The following is a 16,565-nucleotide window of genomic DNA, read 5'->3' on the forward strand; positions in this document are numbered from 1 at the left end:
GGTTAAGCATCTGACTCTTGATTTCAGCTCACGTCATGATCTCACAGTTCTTGGGATCAAGCCTGCTATCAGCACAGAGCCTGCTTGGGATTCTCTCTCTCCCTCTCTGTCTGCCCTTCCCCGACTCTCTCTCTCTCTCTCTCTCTCTCTCAGAATAAATAAATATTCAAAAAAGTATTTCAAATGCTAAAATGTATCACCTATTAATCAGTCATTCATTCCACCAACCCTGTGTGGGACAAACACAAAGAAGCCACAGTGGGGAGCTGCCCCAAGGAATGCACAACTAATGCGATTCAACACTTTAGAAATGTCTTCTGTACGAACTGATTTTCCTCCCTATTTTCTAAAAGGTCTGAAAATGGAGCGGATATTCTATAAACTAAAAGGAGGGAATGTGACCCATCAAGGAAAATCAGGAAGGAAAAACGAGGTGAATGGTGGTGTCTAAGGGATGGCTCAGCTTAAATTTATGTTCCACTCACAACAGCATCTGTCTGTCTGCAAGTTACCCTGCAGGAAGGGAAAAGATCAGGTTTTACAGAATACCCAGATGGCCGCTAGGGGGTGCCAGAATGCTAATATCTCTGCGTGACTCCTTTTCCTAGGGGACCCGGGATTTGAGATTGAACATAGTTCAAGTTGACCAGAAATAACTTTTCCTTTTCCAGTAAAATGGTCAGAATGTGACAGGTTACATGATTAATAGGAGACCAGGGATTAGAAATCAAGTATTTATGAGTCCCAGGCCATTACTGAGTCCCAGGCCAGACTGCTACCCAAGGGGAAAAAACAAAAACAAAAGCCCCCACAAACTTCTCTCTCTCCAGGAGGGACTAATCAGTGAATTAGAAAAAAGTAAAATGACAGCAAGAATAACAAGGAAACCAACTAACCGGACAAAAACTCCAGGAGTTGGAAAAAATACTTCGGAATTAAAAAAAATAAAATAAAAATTACTTTTCAGACAGTACGATCCTGCTTTTTTATCTTAGAAATGTAGAAAATATGTCTGTCTATGGAGGAAAACTTAGAAATACATACATAAAGGGGCGCCTGCACGGCTCAGTTGGTTAAGCGTTTGACTCTTGGTTTCCGCTCAGGTCATGATCTCATGGTTCCATGAGTTTGAGCTCCACGTGGGGCTCTGCACTGATGGTGTGGAGCCTGCTTGGGAATCCTTCTCTCCATCTCTCTTTGCCTCTCTCTCAAAATAAATAAATAACCTTAAAAAAAATGCATACATAAAAATCAACAGGGGTATTTAAAGGTGATAGGATTATGCTCTTGTTTTTCCTATTTTTCCCTTCTGCTTTATTCATTTTCTATAATCTCAAGACATCACTGATTGCTTACCATAAGAGTCAGACATTACATTAAAGCTTCATTTAAGTAATAAGAGATGCATGTGTAGAAGTGTTCAGTCTTTCCCTTCCCTACCCTCCAGTTCAGAAAAGAGAGAGAGAGGAGAAGAAAAGTTTTATGGAGGGAGAGATTCCAGAACAAGACTCATTGGGGGGTTTGGGCAGAAAAATGGGTGGGAGAGGGAATTTTAATAAATAGAACTCTGAATTGTTTTTGATCCACTCTGGAATTTTCTTAAAATATAAGTAAAGAGTTTGAACTATGTTGATATTGTCTTTTGTGATGGGTGTTTCTTTTACAGAAACATGACCGTGAGGTTGAACAACCAAGGTCTGGCTTGATAAAGATGCAAAAACATTACTGCATTTTATCCAACACAAAATACACCTCAAATTATAGAAAGAAAAAAAAGCTGGATCATAATAAATCTTGTCCATTTGCTGGGGCACCTGAGTGGTTCAGTTGGTTACATGTCCGACTTCGGCTCAGGTCATGATTTCATGGTCTGTGAGTTCAAGCCCCGCATGGGGCTCTGTGCTGACAACTCAGAGTCTGGAGCCTGCTTTGGATCCTTTGTTTTCTTCTCTCTCTGTCCCTCCCCAGTCAAACTCTGTCTCTCAAAAATAAGCATTAAAAAAAAAAATCTTGTCCACTGTTGTTTCATCAGAAAGTAACATAAACCCATGGAGTATAAACCACCAACCTCACCTAATTATTTACCTGCCCTTCATCCATATTTCCATAGTGTACATAAGATACTGGGTCTATGTCTTGATAAAAATGTATTGCATGAAATGTATAACCTGCTGTATTCAAGAGCTACTTCATGCTTAACCAAGTATGACATCAGCAGTTGAAACAATTGCAGATGCTATTTTGGGAGTTTCCCCAAATCACTCAGCGCTTCAGGGGGAACACCACCCCTAACTGACCTCCAAGCCTGGTGGGTTGAAATACGTGAGGGAGCGGAAGACTATAGACAGAGCCCTGACCATTGGGTGTTTCAGTCCCTCACTGCAGCGGCCCTCAAGTGGATGTTAAGTTCAAAACCAAGGCTTTGCAACAAACGAAAAAATGCATAGAAGGACTTTATCAAAGTAGAAAACTTCGGTGCTGCAAACAATGCCATCAAGAAAGTGACAAAACAACCCACAGAATGGGAGAAAATATTTGCAAATTATGTATCCAATGAGACCTTGTATGCAGAATATATAAAAACTCTTACAGCTCGGTAATAAAGATAATCGAATTTTAAAATGGGCCAATGAATTAAAAAGACGTTTCTCCAAAGAAGATATGCAAATGGCCAATCGGCTCAAATACGCTCAGATATGCTCGCCGTTAGTCATTAGGGAAATACAAATCAAAACCACGAGAGACCACTTCACAGCCAGGAGCACAGCTGCCATGGGCTCTAGCATGTACTTCTAGGCGTGTCCCCAAGAGGGCTGAAACCCAAGAGGACTGAAAACCTACAGCTACAACTGATGACCTTGAAGCCAGTCACGAAGACCACATATTTTCTGATTCTTATTTATATAGGAAATGTTCAGAACAGGGAAGCCCACAGAGACCAAAAGTCAATGACTAGTTACCAAGAGCTGAGAAGAGAATGAGGAATGACCGCTAACAGGCACAGGGGTTCTTTGAGGAGTGACAAAAACGTTTTGAAATTAGAAATCAAATTTCTGGTCATGGTCGCACAACTGTGAATATACTAAAATACCATACACATTAAATGGATGAATTGTATGTGAATTACATCTCAAGAAAGCTGGTTTTAAAAAAGATTCAAAAACGAAAAAGGGACCCTTGTGCACCGTTGGTGGGAATGTAAGTTGGTACAGCCACCGTGGAAAACAGTATGGAGGCTCCTCAAACCATTAAAAAAATAGGAATATATAGGGCGCCTGGGTGGCTCAGTTGGTTGAGAGTCCGACTTTGGCTCAGGTCATGATCTTGCGGTCTGTGAGTTCGAGCCCCGCATCAGGCTCTGTGCTGACAGTTCAGAGCCTGAAGCCTTTTTTGGATTCTGTGTCTGCCTCTCTCTCTGCACCTCCCCAGCTCATGCTCTGTCTCTCTCTGTCAGAAATAAACATTAAAAAAAAATTTTTTTTAAATAGGAATATAAAAATAGGAATATACCCAGTAATTCCCCTATTTACACAAAGAATAAGAAAATACTAATTGAAAAAGATATATGCACCCCTATGTTTACTATAGCATTATTTATAATAGCCAAGATATGGAAACAACCAGGGTCTACTGATAGATGGGTAAGTTATGTTATATGCACACATTCATGCACACAGTATCACCCATCCATTAAAAAAAAAAAAAAAGAGGTCTTGCCATTTGCAACATGGATGGACCTAACCAAGATTATGCTAAGTAAAATAAGCCATCGAAAGACAGATAATCACATTTCACTTGGTTGTGGAATCTAGAAACAAGAAAGGCAGAAAGAGATTTTTTTATCTTTTTTCATGTTTACTTCTGAAAGAGGGCAGGGAGAGGAGCAGAGAGAGGGGGAGGCAAAGGATCCAAAGCAGGCTCTGCGCCCTCAGCGCTAAGCCTACTGTGGGGCTTGAACTCGTGAGCCATGAGTTCATGACCTGAAGTCAGACACTTAACCAACTGAGCCACCCAGGAACCCCAGAAACATAGAATAGGGAGATCGACCTGATGGTTGCCAGAGAGAGGGGCATGGGGGATGGGCAAAAGGGGTGAAGCTCCCCTCTGAGCTCGTGGGGAGCAGAGAGTGGCCCAATCTGTTGTACACCTGAAACTAAGGTAACATTGTGTGTCAACTAAACTTCAGTTTAAAAAAGCCAACCGGTGAAGCTACAGGTGGGTCCCACCCCTGCTAAACGTTTGTTAGACTTCCATCTAGAATCGACTTCCTCTTCCGTCGTGCTACTCTTCTTGCTTGCTCGTTTGCTTCTGTGCTCTTATAGGAGGGGGTGAACTAGTTCCTCACGAATCCTAAATTCATGTTCTTAATACAACATAATAAAAACAAAAAAATTCACTGCTTTGGAAAACGTGATTATTACATTTTCCCACACTGTGGCTATAAAGTCAACACAAATATACTCATTTTCTAACTCATGTCAAGTGTCTACACTTATACTATGCTCAGTATTTTAGTAACTTAATGTTTAAAACAGGAACACACATAGGTAAGAGTAAATTCAAAACGTGCAGCTTTATATAAATATTTGACATAGCTTTTTAAAAACACTTAGCAAGGTCATAGACTATAACCTCATTTAGACTAACCTCATTTATAAGCGACATAATTTAAGAACTGCTTTGGCAACATGTACATTATGAGTTTCTTTCTTAGACCTCATACTTAATCGTCCCTCCTTGACTTTCACCCACTGGAAAAAATAAAACCAACAAGATTTTCAGTACAATTCATTTTATTATACCAGTTCAGGAAAAACATTTCCAGGTTTATTTCCAATTTCAGTTTCAAAGCAAACTGACCTGAAACTTAGTCTTTAATATGAAGTAGTCACCAAAAAATGTGTAAGCATGTAAAAAATTAACTTGTTGGTAGTACTCCAAATTCAATGCACAAGAATCTTTTTTATCTAAAGCATTTTTTCTAAACTGCAGAACAATCTAAAAATCTGTTCATTTAAAACACGTGTTAAAATACTACATTTCAGTTGATCATGGACATTGCAAATAGAATGTAAAAAGGTACCACGGTTCTTCAAATACCAGTTGTTTCTGTTCAACCTTGGGTTTCCTAGTGTCCATTCCGCAGGTCAATCAAAATACAAAGGCGTGCAAATAAAACAGGGTATTTAAAAGGAAATAAAATTCAAGGAGAACAAAATTTAAAACTAACTTATAAGGTAAGTAATCTTTACGTCCATTGTTCAAATGTCACAGCTGTAAGAAATCCCTCTCTTTTCAAAGCGTATTTAAAATGTCTTCCCAGAGCCCTTATTTTTAGAGCGCCAAAACAAGTTAAATAAAATCCCATGCTTATAAATACCATGCAGCATAGCATTAAAAGAATGTTAACGAACTTTAAAAGCAGAATTCACGCATTATTTTACTTTCTGCCCAATTAAAAATAAGTTCATTAGTACCACTTGAAATTATGCATTTAACTTGAAATAAGTTACTAAAATGCCAACAGAAACGTAAATCTCTGTAACTAGCTTACTCCGTCTATCTCCCAAACAATGTCGTGGGGCAAAACGTTCGAAGAGAGAAGCGTCCAGAGTGCACATACGGGAGCACCGAGAAGCCAGGCTTCCCAGAGCCAGGCAGAGCAGCCCTGTGACTCAATTCGCACACTGCCTTTCTGGGGATGCCAAGCGACTGTCAGGTTTTTCCAGACAACTTAAGACATCCTAAAGCAAGTCAGAGCGGACCATCAAACTGAAATATTCCATACTTCCCGGTGGTCATCCAGTTGGGCTCGGAGGCTGCGAGCTGTTCAGCTTGCCCGGGCTGCAGCCCCACCTGAACCTCGGCCTTTAATGTCCTTACACTGCAGAGAGGGGCAGGATGGAACCCTCGCAGAGCCTGACGAAAGGGAATGGTACATGCCCACTTTCTATCGCCTGTCAGCTTCCTATAGTTCAAATCACCCTTGAATAAAATTAAATGTGCCTTTTGTAGTTCGGCATATAAGTCAGGAGCAACCTGAGACATTACACAGAATTCATGAGGAAGAGTCCAAAATATATGATCATGGTAAACCCATCTGCCCATTTTAATAGAGTTTTCCCAGTCGGCCCCACACTTGGACATCCACTTGTGATTAGAACCTTTCATTTGTTCAATTAACCAGTTAAAATCATGGACAGTAGTATCAGAAACAAACCACGGAATAGTTTTTCCATAAAAACGGATCTCGGTAGCCAGTTGAGAGCACAACAGAAAGTCAGCTAATACTAAATCCGTAACGAGTTCAAACCCAGAATTATCCAGAACAACATCTACTCTAGTAACAGACGCTTTTTCTCTTGTTTTTTTGCAGTTGTTAAGCAGTGACCAAAGATGTTCCATGTCATTCACTAAAATGAAAGGTTTTAGTTCCTCCACAGAATTTATTATGTTGGTTCTCTGAGAACTGGTTTCCCCGCCCGATAGAGACAGATCACATTTATTGCCCCACAGCGAAATCTGAAAAAGAAAAAGTACACAAGTTTTACCCTTCTTTTGAATAACCAACAAAACCTCTATTATGTAAAATGTGGGGCAAGGGGTTGCTAAAACTATTCATAAAATTTACTTCTACAGCAGTCTTGATACAAAATATTCATCAGATCTACACTTTCTCTAATAATGCAAAGATTGTTTATATCATGATGTATAATCGAGATTAAGACAATGAAACATTTAATTGGTCACTAGGTAATAAACTTTTTAAAAAACTGATCTGAATGATTTTAACGATCCGTGTTGCTTAATCAGAAGGATTTTGCATCTTGCAGATAAGAGAATATGATACACTGTGAAAAGAGGCTACAAAGTTTATTTAAAAATCCAAAGTCATGAGAAAAATAAGTTCCTTTTTCCCTCCTCCTCCTACCCAAACGGCTCAGTTTTTTTTACTAGTTATGTAAAACTTAGGACCAGGCAACTTCTCTGGGATTTAGTTCTCTTACTTGTAAGATAAAGAAATTGGGCAAGGAGAATGTCTAAAGACCTCTCCAACTCTAATTATGTTATTCTATTTTAAACTGAAATAACACTCCAGCTTAGTTTATAGAAAATGGCATGCAGCCCCTCTTTTTTAAAGCTCTAATTAAAATTACATGCTTAGGAGTACAGGCTCTGGAATTAGACAGACCTGGGTTCAATTCCCAGCATTTCCAATTACCGACCATTGGTAAATTACAATGGTCCCACAACTGAAAAATGACGTAACAACAGCACTTACCTTGTAGAGTTACTGCGAAAATTAATCGACATAGTATGTCTAAATAATATACCCAATACTCAATAAATGTTAGCCAAAACAAACTCTACTTGTGTGATTCAAAATAAGAGGAAAATGCATGTTCCAACCAAGAATATTATTTTAAAAGGATAAATGAATGGGGGCACCTGGGTGGCTCAGTGGGGTAAACATTCAACTCTTGATCTTGGCTCAGGTCATGATCTCATGGTTCGTGTGATCGAGCCCCCCATCAGGGATTCTCTCTCTGTCTCTCTCTCTCTGCCCCTACCCCACTCGTGCTCTCTCTCCCTCAAAATAAATAAACTTAAAAAAAAAAAACCCACAAAGATAAATGAATGGATTTTTTAAGTGCAAGGCTCAAACAGTTAAGTGTCCACCTGACAGAGAAACAGTGGGGTCGATGACGGCACTCCTCAGCGGAGGTGAGGGTCTCTGCCGGCCCCCTGCATGTTTCCTGCACCCCATCTTCCAGTTTGTAATTCCACATTAATTTGTGCCATTAACTGACTGTCTATATTCCCTCAAGATTACAAGTTCTGTGACAGCAAGTTCTATCTGTTTTCCTCACCATCACACACCCAGCATCCAGTCTTTGACAGAGCAGGCATGAAATGTTGGTGCGGACAGGGGTGGAGTTCTATGGCTTCTAAAAACAGACCAACATTCCCTGCAAACGAAAACACCTTCATGTTCTGGTAGGAAGCTAAACTGCTGGTGATCCACCATGAGCGCTAATGGAAGGCAACTTTTGGCCTCCGTTACTTGGCCAGACTAGATGACAGAAAAGAGAGTGGTATTCCTTCTTCTTCACAACTTATTATATTACTTATGGGACAAAGACATATTCAAGGACTATTCCCAGAAACAATAGGCTAGCTAGGGATAAAGACTGATGTGACTACTGCTTTTCCTTTTTCTTTTCTTTTTTTTAAGTCAAAGCTCAGCATAAAGGAATAGTTCCAAAGGGGGGAGATGACTAGGCTTATTATTTGACGACACCCTGACAACTTTCCTTCCAAACTCAAAGCAAGCCGTTCCCTCTTAATCACGCAGCCTACTGTGCTTGCCCTCAAAGTTTTACCAGACTCTGCGGTCTCTGCTTTCACAGTGTCTCCAGAATGCCGGTGACACTGAACATGTCTTCTCATGTGGGTCATTTTAATAACAGACTTCCCGGTGTCTAGCCTTGTGCCCCTTCAGTGTGTCCTGAGAAGTAACCCTTGAAACAAGTTCATCCTTGTTACTCCTCAGATGAAAACGCTCCAATAGCTCCCCAGTGCTTGCAATGCAAGTAAAAACCAAAGTCCTCACCTTTGCTTACAAGGCCTCTGTGGCCCTTCCAGCCCCCTCGCCTCACCGCTCATTTCCTGCAGAATCACCTGGCACCTTCTCTCACACCCCCGCAGGTCCCTAGGCAGCAACGTTCCCCTAGACATGCATGGGACCCACGTCCTCACCTGCCTCGGGTCTTTCCCCATCACCTTCTCAGAGGCCCTTCCCTGGCAGCCCCACTTCACACTACACCCCTGCATCTCCCCCGCCATCCCCGGTTCTCCTGCCCTGCTTTACCTCCTTTTGTGGCATTTTCTAATAATATCTTTTTCTGGGGATGCTTCTGACTTTTTCTGGGAGATGAGGGCTGGGGATACTGTCGTGTAAAACCACGTATTTTCAAACAGTTCTGATTCTAATAACATATCTTAAATCTTCGGATGTTTTGAATGAGAATCAAAAGCAAAATGTAATACAAGACAGATGAAGGAACGTAACAAAGTCACGTTAAACAGACCACCGACGACCTGAGCGTTTACAGCTGATGGTAGCAGGAGGCTGTTCTAGGCTCTGTGCTTCACGCTGACAGGACTGAATCTAGTTTCATTCTCATGTCAAATGACGAGGTATACGATGCCGTCCTTATTTAACAGACGAGAAAACTGTAGCTCAGAGAAGTTAAGTGACTTGCCTCAGATCCAACAACAGACAGACAGAACCAGCACTCAAGCCCAAGTCAGGGTAGGCTGACCAAACGAATGTAAAGTATCCTCTCAAGAATGACACAAGCCATGAAGCCAGATGACTCCTGTGCCACTAACATCACCTCCAGTCGAAGAAATTTCAAAACTCATTTTCAGAGATTGAGTGGATTTTTATCTCTTGAATAACACTATTACTAAAGTGATAAAAAATGATCAATTATAACTTAAATGACAATATATACACACGTGCTCTGTTGCTAAATCAATCCCAGTTTACTTTTTGACTGTTTAAATACAGGAGGGGCGCCTGGGTGGCTCAGTCGGTTGAGCATCCGACTTCAGCTCGGGTCACGATCTCGCGGTCTGTGAGTTCGAGCCCTGCGTTGGGCTCTGGGCTGATGGCTCAGAGCCTGGAGCCTGCTTCCGATTCTGTGTCTCCCTCTCTCTCTGCCCCTCCCCCGTTCATGCTTTGTCTCTCTCTGTCTCAAAAATAAATAAACGTTAAAAAAAATTTTTTTAAATACAGGAGATTATCACGTTTACCTGAAGAAGTTTGAAAAATTCATCTTTCAGCTGATTTTCATCTAGGTCTTCGATAGTTGTTCTCAACTCTTGTAGGTGAGTACACAAAGCAATGAGAGATTCCTGTGACTCAAAGAAATTTTGCTCTTTTGATTCTTTAAATACATCAAAGTCATCGATTGGCGGACTACAAGAGGAGAAAAACGTAAACGAAACATTTATAGAACTCTGTACCTTCTTTTATTTAACATTTGGGTAATTGCAATTCTTTAAAGGAAAGAGAATAGAAGCATCTAGTCTCAAAAATTAGTGGTAACAGATACTACATATAACATAGATCAATTACAGAAAAACAAATAATTATCAAATTATACACACTAAATCAATTTAATCCAATTACACAAAAACAAATCCCCAAACTCATTTTAGTTAACTGTCAGAAGTTCCCTAATCAAAATTTTACTGGAATTTTAAATAGTTGTAGCGACTCTATCTGTAATTATTCACCCAGTATGGTTTCCAGAGCAAAAGGAGAGAGAAACAAAAATTCAAAATAATTGCTTTAATTTAGCAGTTTTTGGGTGCTAAATGTGGCAGGGTTCCGAGTTACAAACATATGCATATAAATACTTGAATCCAATGTGCTAATCACCAAGAGAGTAAAACATAGAGTACTATGGGAACCCAACAACTACTTGAGAGAAATCAGAAAATACAAACATAAGTTTTATTATAATGACAAATTTTGGTCACGTATATGTAGTTTCCTGGGGTTTTTTAGGTCAACTTTTATTCCCAAGTTGACTTTGACCAGTGGTGATACATGTGCTGTGGCTACATCTTTAAGCTGTCTGTCCAATGAGAGATCAATACCAGCCTAAGAGAAACATAACCAGCAAGGTATAAATAAGAACATCATAGACTTCACAGAACCAAATATAAAAGGTATTCAGATCATCTGATCTTCTAAATTAGCAACTTTTTCCTTGGATCATCTACCTTAGGATAAAAACAATGTAACTGCTGTGGAACTGATTTAAAAAAAAAAAAAAAACAACAGACAAAAACATACCAGAATTTACACATCCACATGACTGCTGTCTCCTTCCAGTCAGTCACCCTGGGAAGCGAGACCCTTATTCTGAGGATGCAGCCATTGCTCAAGCACTTCTGGAATTCTCTTCAGAACCTGCAGCACACTATTACATGCCCTGTCAGTGACAGCGCCTCTTTCTCCTCTGGAGGTCATTTGGAACCCAAAGTCACTCAGAGCAATTTCAGTAGAATGATGTGTGCAAATCAAATGGAGTGAAAGATTCTTTTTCTTTTTTTTATCAAAAATGAAAAATGACTAAAAAAGGAGGAGACTAATTTCTTTTTGAGGCTTGTAAACTGGCTCTGAAGGAAGTTCCAAAGAATTTAAAGGTATTTTTAGCAATGGCAGCATTGCTGAAATAAATCAGTCTTTCAAGGTGACTTAAAAAAAAAAAAAAGATAAAAATTACTTGGATGCACAGATTCAAGCAGAGAGGTCTGCAAACTGCAGCTTGCAAACCCAGTGCGGGTCACCTGTTTTGTATGACCTGTGAGCGAAGAATGATTTTTACACTTCTGAATGGTTATATTTGCTGACACGTGAAATTCAAATTTCAGTGTCCATAAATGAAGTTTTAGGAACACAGCCACGCTCAGTCGTTTACGTACTGTCCGTGGCTGCTTCTGCACTGCACGGATAGAGCTGAGCAGCTGCGATAAAGACCACATGTCCCCCCGCCAGCCCATAATATTTACTACCTTGCCCTTTACAGAAAAATGTTGCCAATCCTTGTTCTGGTGTTTTATTAACACATCATTAAAGTCACACCTCATTTTAAAAATGAGCCTTAAATTTGGGGGAAAAAAAGGGTTACACGTCCAACTCTTGACATCCACTCAGGTTGTGATCTTGCAGTCATGAGATCGAGCTCCATGTGGGGCTCAGTACCGAAGGGAGCCTGCTTGGGATCTCTGCCCCTCCCCCACTTTCTCTCTCTCTCTCAAAATAAATTAAAAAAAAAAAAAAAGCCTTATTCCTGTATTTAAGAGTAAACTCACACACTTACATTTGATTCCTGATTTTAAAATGTTTACTATTTTAGAATCTACTGAGGCCATATATGTGCATACACTATGACCCAGGGGTTCACTCCTAGATATACACCAAACAGAAACACACATATATGCTCACTAAAAACATGTGTTTGGATGTTTGCAGCAGCATTCTTCATAACCCCAGGCTGGAAACTACTCAAATATCCATCAACAATAGATAAACAGATTGTGATATAGTCATATAATGCAACACTATGTACCAATGAGAATTATTTACATTTATATGCGACAATACGGATGAGTCTCACCAACATTAATGCTAAATGAAAGAAACCAGACAGAAAAGTAGATCCCATATAATTTCATTTAAATGCAGTTTAAAAGCATGCAAAACTAACACAGGTCAGAATAGTGTTATGAAGGGCAGTGATGTCAGGACTGAAAGGGGCCATAAGGTGGGTTTCTTGGGTCCTAATAAGGTTCTGACTCTTGATGGGGGCCCTTGGGACATAAGTGTGTTCTGGTAAAGATTGTTGAACACTTAAGATATGTTCTGGATGGGGGCATCTGGCTGGCTCAGTCCATATAGCATGCAACTCTTGATCTTGAGGTTGTTGAGTTCAAGCCCCACATTGGGTGTAGAGATTACTTAAAAAAAAAAAAAAAAAAAACTTAAAAAAAAAAGATATGTTCTGAATGCATATTATACTTTAAGTTTTACTTCTTTTTGAGAGAGAGAGAGAGCACACAAGTGGGGAAGGGGCAGAGAGAGAGGGAGACACAGAATCCAAAGCAGGCTCCCGGCTCTGAGCTGTCAGCACACAGCCTGATGCAGGGCTTGAACCCACGAACCATGAGATCATGACCTGAGCCAAAGTCAGATGCTTAACTGACTGAGCCACCCAGGCGCCCCCATATTCTACTTTAATAAAAGTTTTAAAATGCTTGTTTTCTCCATACTCTCACTTTTCAACATCTGAAGTATATTTACTTAATAATTTACTTAAATTTCACATATGGCTGAGATTTTGTCTTCAGACTTGCAGATTATTCAACTATTTAACGCTGAGAAAAACTAAAACCAAACATCTTGACAAAAAAAAAATTACACGTATGTTTCAATATAAGGGGCAAAATCAACACAAACAGCTCTTAAAGTGAAGGTGTGCTTTGGGATCCTAGAAAAGCTAAGAAGACCCTTCTTTGGTCACTGGAACTATCACTGGCCCAGGGCAGGAATTCCTCCTATGAATTGGGACGTTTAAAAACGATTTCATTACTACTTCTGTGGAATAGTACTTCCTTACACTGACCTAAAACCTGAGTTTGGATACAAATTGCCTGCCCCAGCCACCTTAGATCACCTTAGGAGAGGTCTACATCCATGAGAGATTAGTAGTTTTGTTCCTGCCACTTAAGGCTAAATTTGCCTTGACTCCTTTTAGCAAGCTGTTTCCGGACCAGTGGCTATCAATCCAGGGTGTGCAGTCTTCCGAGGTATGGAAAGAAAAACTGATGCCCAGGCCCCACCGCAAATTAAATCATCAGTGTTTAATATAATGACTTCAAAAGCTACATGTTAAAAAAATCTTCTCGCCCAACTGAGTTATAAACGTGTAGCCAGGTTTGTAAACTTCTATTGTAAACTTCTAACCTGGACTTTTTTATTCTCTGAACCTGATCTACCTCCAAAGGCAAACTCAGAAACACATTCCTTTTACCTTTCTAACTTCCAAACTCCACCAACTCCCTACAGAGAGCCACCCAGACACTTCAGCAGCATGGTATTGACTAATAAGATGGATATTTCCCCAGTTATGAAACCATCACCCAGAATTTCAGACTCGCCTTAGTCCTTGACAAGACACCCAAATTTACTACTTGGAAAAAGATGGTTTCATGAGGGCTCTAAGCTGATTTATACAGAACAGGGTCAAATACTGACTGTACCATTTACTAGTCATGTAACCCAGGGAAAGGTTATTAATACCACTGAACCTCAGTTTCCTCAGACATAATGGAAACATAGTAATACCTATACTTCACTGGGTTGCGAAGTAACTGGAACACAGCCGATGTTCAGCACATGGCAGCTCCTAGTATTAGCTATAGTCTTGTTTAGATGCCTTCCACGTGCCAGGCAATGTGCTAGATTTTTAACAGCGCATTTTTTTGCTTTTAGAGCAAAAGTCCTAAAATACACTTATTCAGCAGTGGGTGTGAGGTCAGAAAAAAAATTAATTTAATTAAATAAACTTATCAGCAAAAACAACAAATTGTGACTTGAAAAAATAATTTCTGAAGATTAAGTCAGAAAAAGCTAATGAATAGACTCAAATTATGCATGTTTCCCAAAATAATTTTTTTTTTTTATTTTACTATTCGTGCTGATTTGATCAATTGCTTTAAATTATCCTTTGCTATGTTTAGGAACAGATACCAAAGAATTCCTTAGTTAGCAAACCTGTATTTTTGTAACTAGCGAGCTAAAAGGATAATCCCCATTACATTTTCTTCTGCTCTTTAAATCAGTTCTATACCTGAATTTTCCTAGGAAGAAATAAATTAGTACAAACAAGCCTACAAAAAGTGATTTTGACATGTGTTTAACTTTTAAAGTCTGTTTCTAATCTAGCCATTAAAAAAAAAAAAAAAAGGCCTAAAAATTAAGATAGTACATAAAACCCTGTAGTGATTCACTGTTCTGTTGACTCCTTACCCCAAATCAACTCTGATCTATTACCTATTTTTATAAACAAAACATGCTTACTCTGTCCTGTCTTGTTTTTTTACAGAAAAAACTATTTCATATTAACATTTTTTGATCAGTAATTTTTATTTTTGAGAGAGAGAGAGAGAGAGAGAGAGAGCACAAGTAGGGGAGAGGGAGGGAGAGGGAGAGAGGGACAGAGAGGGGGAGAAAGAAGGGGAGGGGAAGGAGGGAGGGGGGAGAGAGAATATTAAGCAAGCTCCACACTCAGCAAGGAGCCCAATGCAGGGCTCGATCCCATGACCCTGGGATCTTAACTCAGGAAATCAAGAGTTGGGATGCTTAACCAACTGAGCCACCTGGGTGTCCCAGTACAATTCGTTTTACTCTAAACTCTTCATAAGAATTTTTATTCAGATATTATATTATTTTATTCAGATATTAGATCTTATGTCTATTCTAAACAACTGGGTTATAATTGCTAAGAATTTACTATATCAATAACATTTACAGAAATATCCGATACTCTCATTAATATCTGCTGAACTGAATTCTGGCTTCCACTGTTAATCTTTAAACGTATCATTCTATAATTTTGTAAAAGCATTAAATTCTCTAAACATTTATTATCTGATGTTATATGCTTACCTTTGGATAATTGCTTCATGAATTCTACGATACATGTAGCACTCTACAAACAACCAAGGTGAGTAAAACCACCTGGGTTTCCCATCATTTTCATTTATAAGACTCTGTTGATATTCTAGGTACTGATTCCATATGTCAGTATCAACAAACTTCTCAACAAAGCGGATTATTGGTTTATCTGTTTGCAATTCATTTCGTAATTTAGAAAGAAGAGAAATTGCTTTCTTTTCAGCTTCTGTGCCTTTCTGCAGAAACACGAAAAAAAGTTTTTAAATATTTCAAAAATATAACTGAATACTCTATATTTAAATAATTTGTATATGCAAACAGTTAATAATATACAGAAATAAGTCCTCTAGGTTAACATTTTTAAGGTCCTAAAGAAGGAAAAAAAATACTAGACTTCAAAGCTACATTTTGTTTTTTACAAACTAATATAAACATTAATACTCAGAATTCTTAAGTTAAAAATCAAAGAGCACACACATTATCCTGTCTTATCTATTCTGCCTTTTTTGTTTCGTTTTGTTTAAGCTTCTTCTTAAAAACCAGAGTTCTTATCTTCAGGAGGAATGATTGTTACCACAGACAAAAAACAGCTATTGTGTTTCTGTTAAAGGATTAACAAAAAATTAAAGTTAAAACACAATATTACCTCTCCATGTTTCTCAAAAAATTCATTTTTATGTCGATGCAATGTATCAATAGCTTTGGTTAAGATCTGTGGTATTCTGTCTTTAATTGTAAGATATGCAAACGATCTAGAAAAGAGAGCCACATACACAGTATATTACTTAGCATTAATACCAACAGATTGGCCGTGGTTGTTTCTAGAACAGCTCATTTGAATTCAAAGCCCTTTGCATACAAGCATTATAAAGTAAGCCAGCATTGTTTGACTACTACAATAAGACATCGGAAAATCGGCAAACTTCTCTGGTGCTACGTGTCATGAAAGCTAACAGTCTTTGTGCCTCTAATCCCAGATTCTCCCCTGGAGCCTGTGCCATCAATCTTATCTTTCCCATTCTAATCCTTTTATTTTCTGGAATCAGAAACTAGTTTAACAACATGACAGGACAGAAAAAAGATCATCCTAAATATCAAACAGGCTCTACTCCAGGGTTATTACTGACTTCACCTACGTGGAAAGATGAACGAGGCAATGGATGTAAAATTGCCTGAGAGCGTCTACTGTACTAGAGGAACATAAAGAATGAAAGCTATTTAGGAACCTGCTTCTCACTTTTCTCTTAGTCTATATCCTTAATCATTTTTTTCTTTTCAAAGGTTTTCTCTGCTCTCTTCTCTACCT

General features: G+C 39.0%; 1 protein-coding gene across 4 annotated transcripts in view; it reads right to left on the reverse strand.

The window, feature by feature from the left end:
* ARMT1 (acidic residue methyltransferase 1) overlaps positions 1–16,565 on the reverse strand; it is a 31,372-nt gene that overhangs the window by 13,202 nt on the left and 1,605 nt on the right. For 2 of the 4 annotated variants that reach the window (XR_003419249.2, XR_008298263.1), the window contains exons 2-6: positions 15,906–16,011; positions 15,251–15,495; positions 9,823–9,988; positions 5,024–6,522; positions 1,045–1,226 (exon numbers count right to left, since the gene is read on the reverse strand). Coding sequence is in view for 2 of the 4 variants with exons in the window: in XM_027056630.2 (XP_026912431.2) it covers positions 5,755–6,522; positions 9,823–9,988; positions 15,251–15,495; positions 15,906–16,011 (1,285 nt within the window). In the remaining 2 variants the exon portion in view is untranslated. Of the gene's footprint in view, positions 1–1,044; positions 1,227–4,775; positions 6,523–9,822; positions 9,989–15,250; positions 15,496–15,905; positions 16,012–16,565 lie in introns of those variants that run through there. The other 2 variants (XM_027056630.2, XM_027056631.2) reach the window with 2 other exon arrangements.

Source organism: Acinonyx jubatus, chromosome B2 (assembly GCF_027475565.1).
Source record: "Acinonyx jubatus isolate Ajub_Pintada_27869175 chromosome B2, VMU_Ajub_asm_v1.0, whole genome shotgun sequence".
Lineage (NCBI taxonomy): Eukaryota > Metazoa > Chordata > Mammalia > Carnivora > Felidae > Acinonyx > Acinonyx jubatus.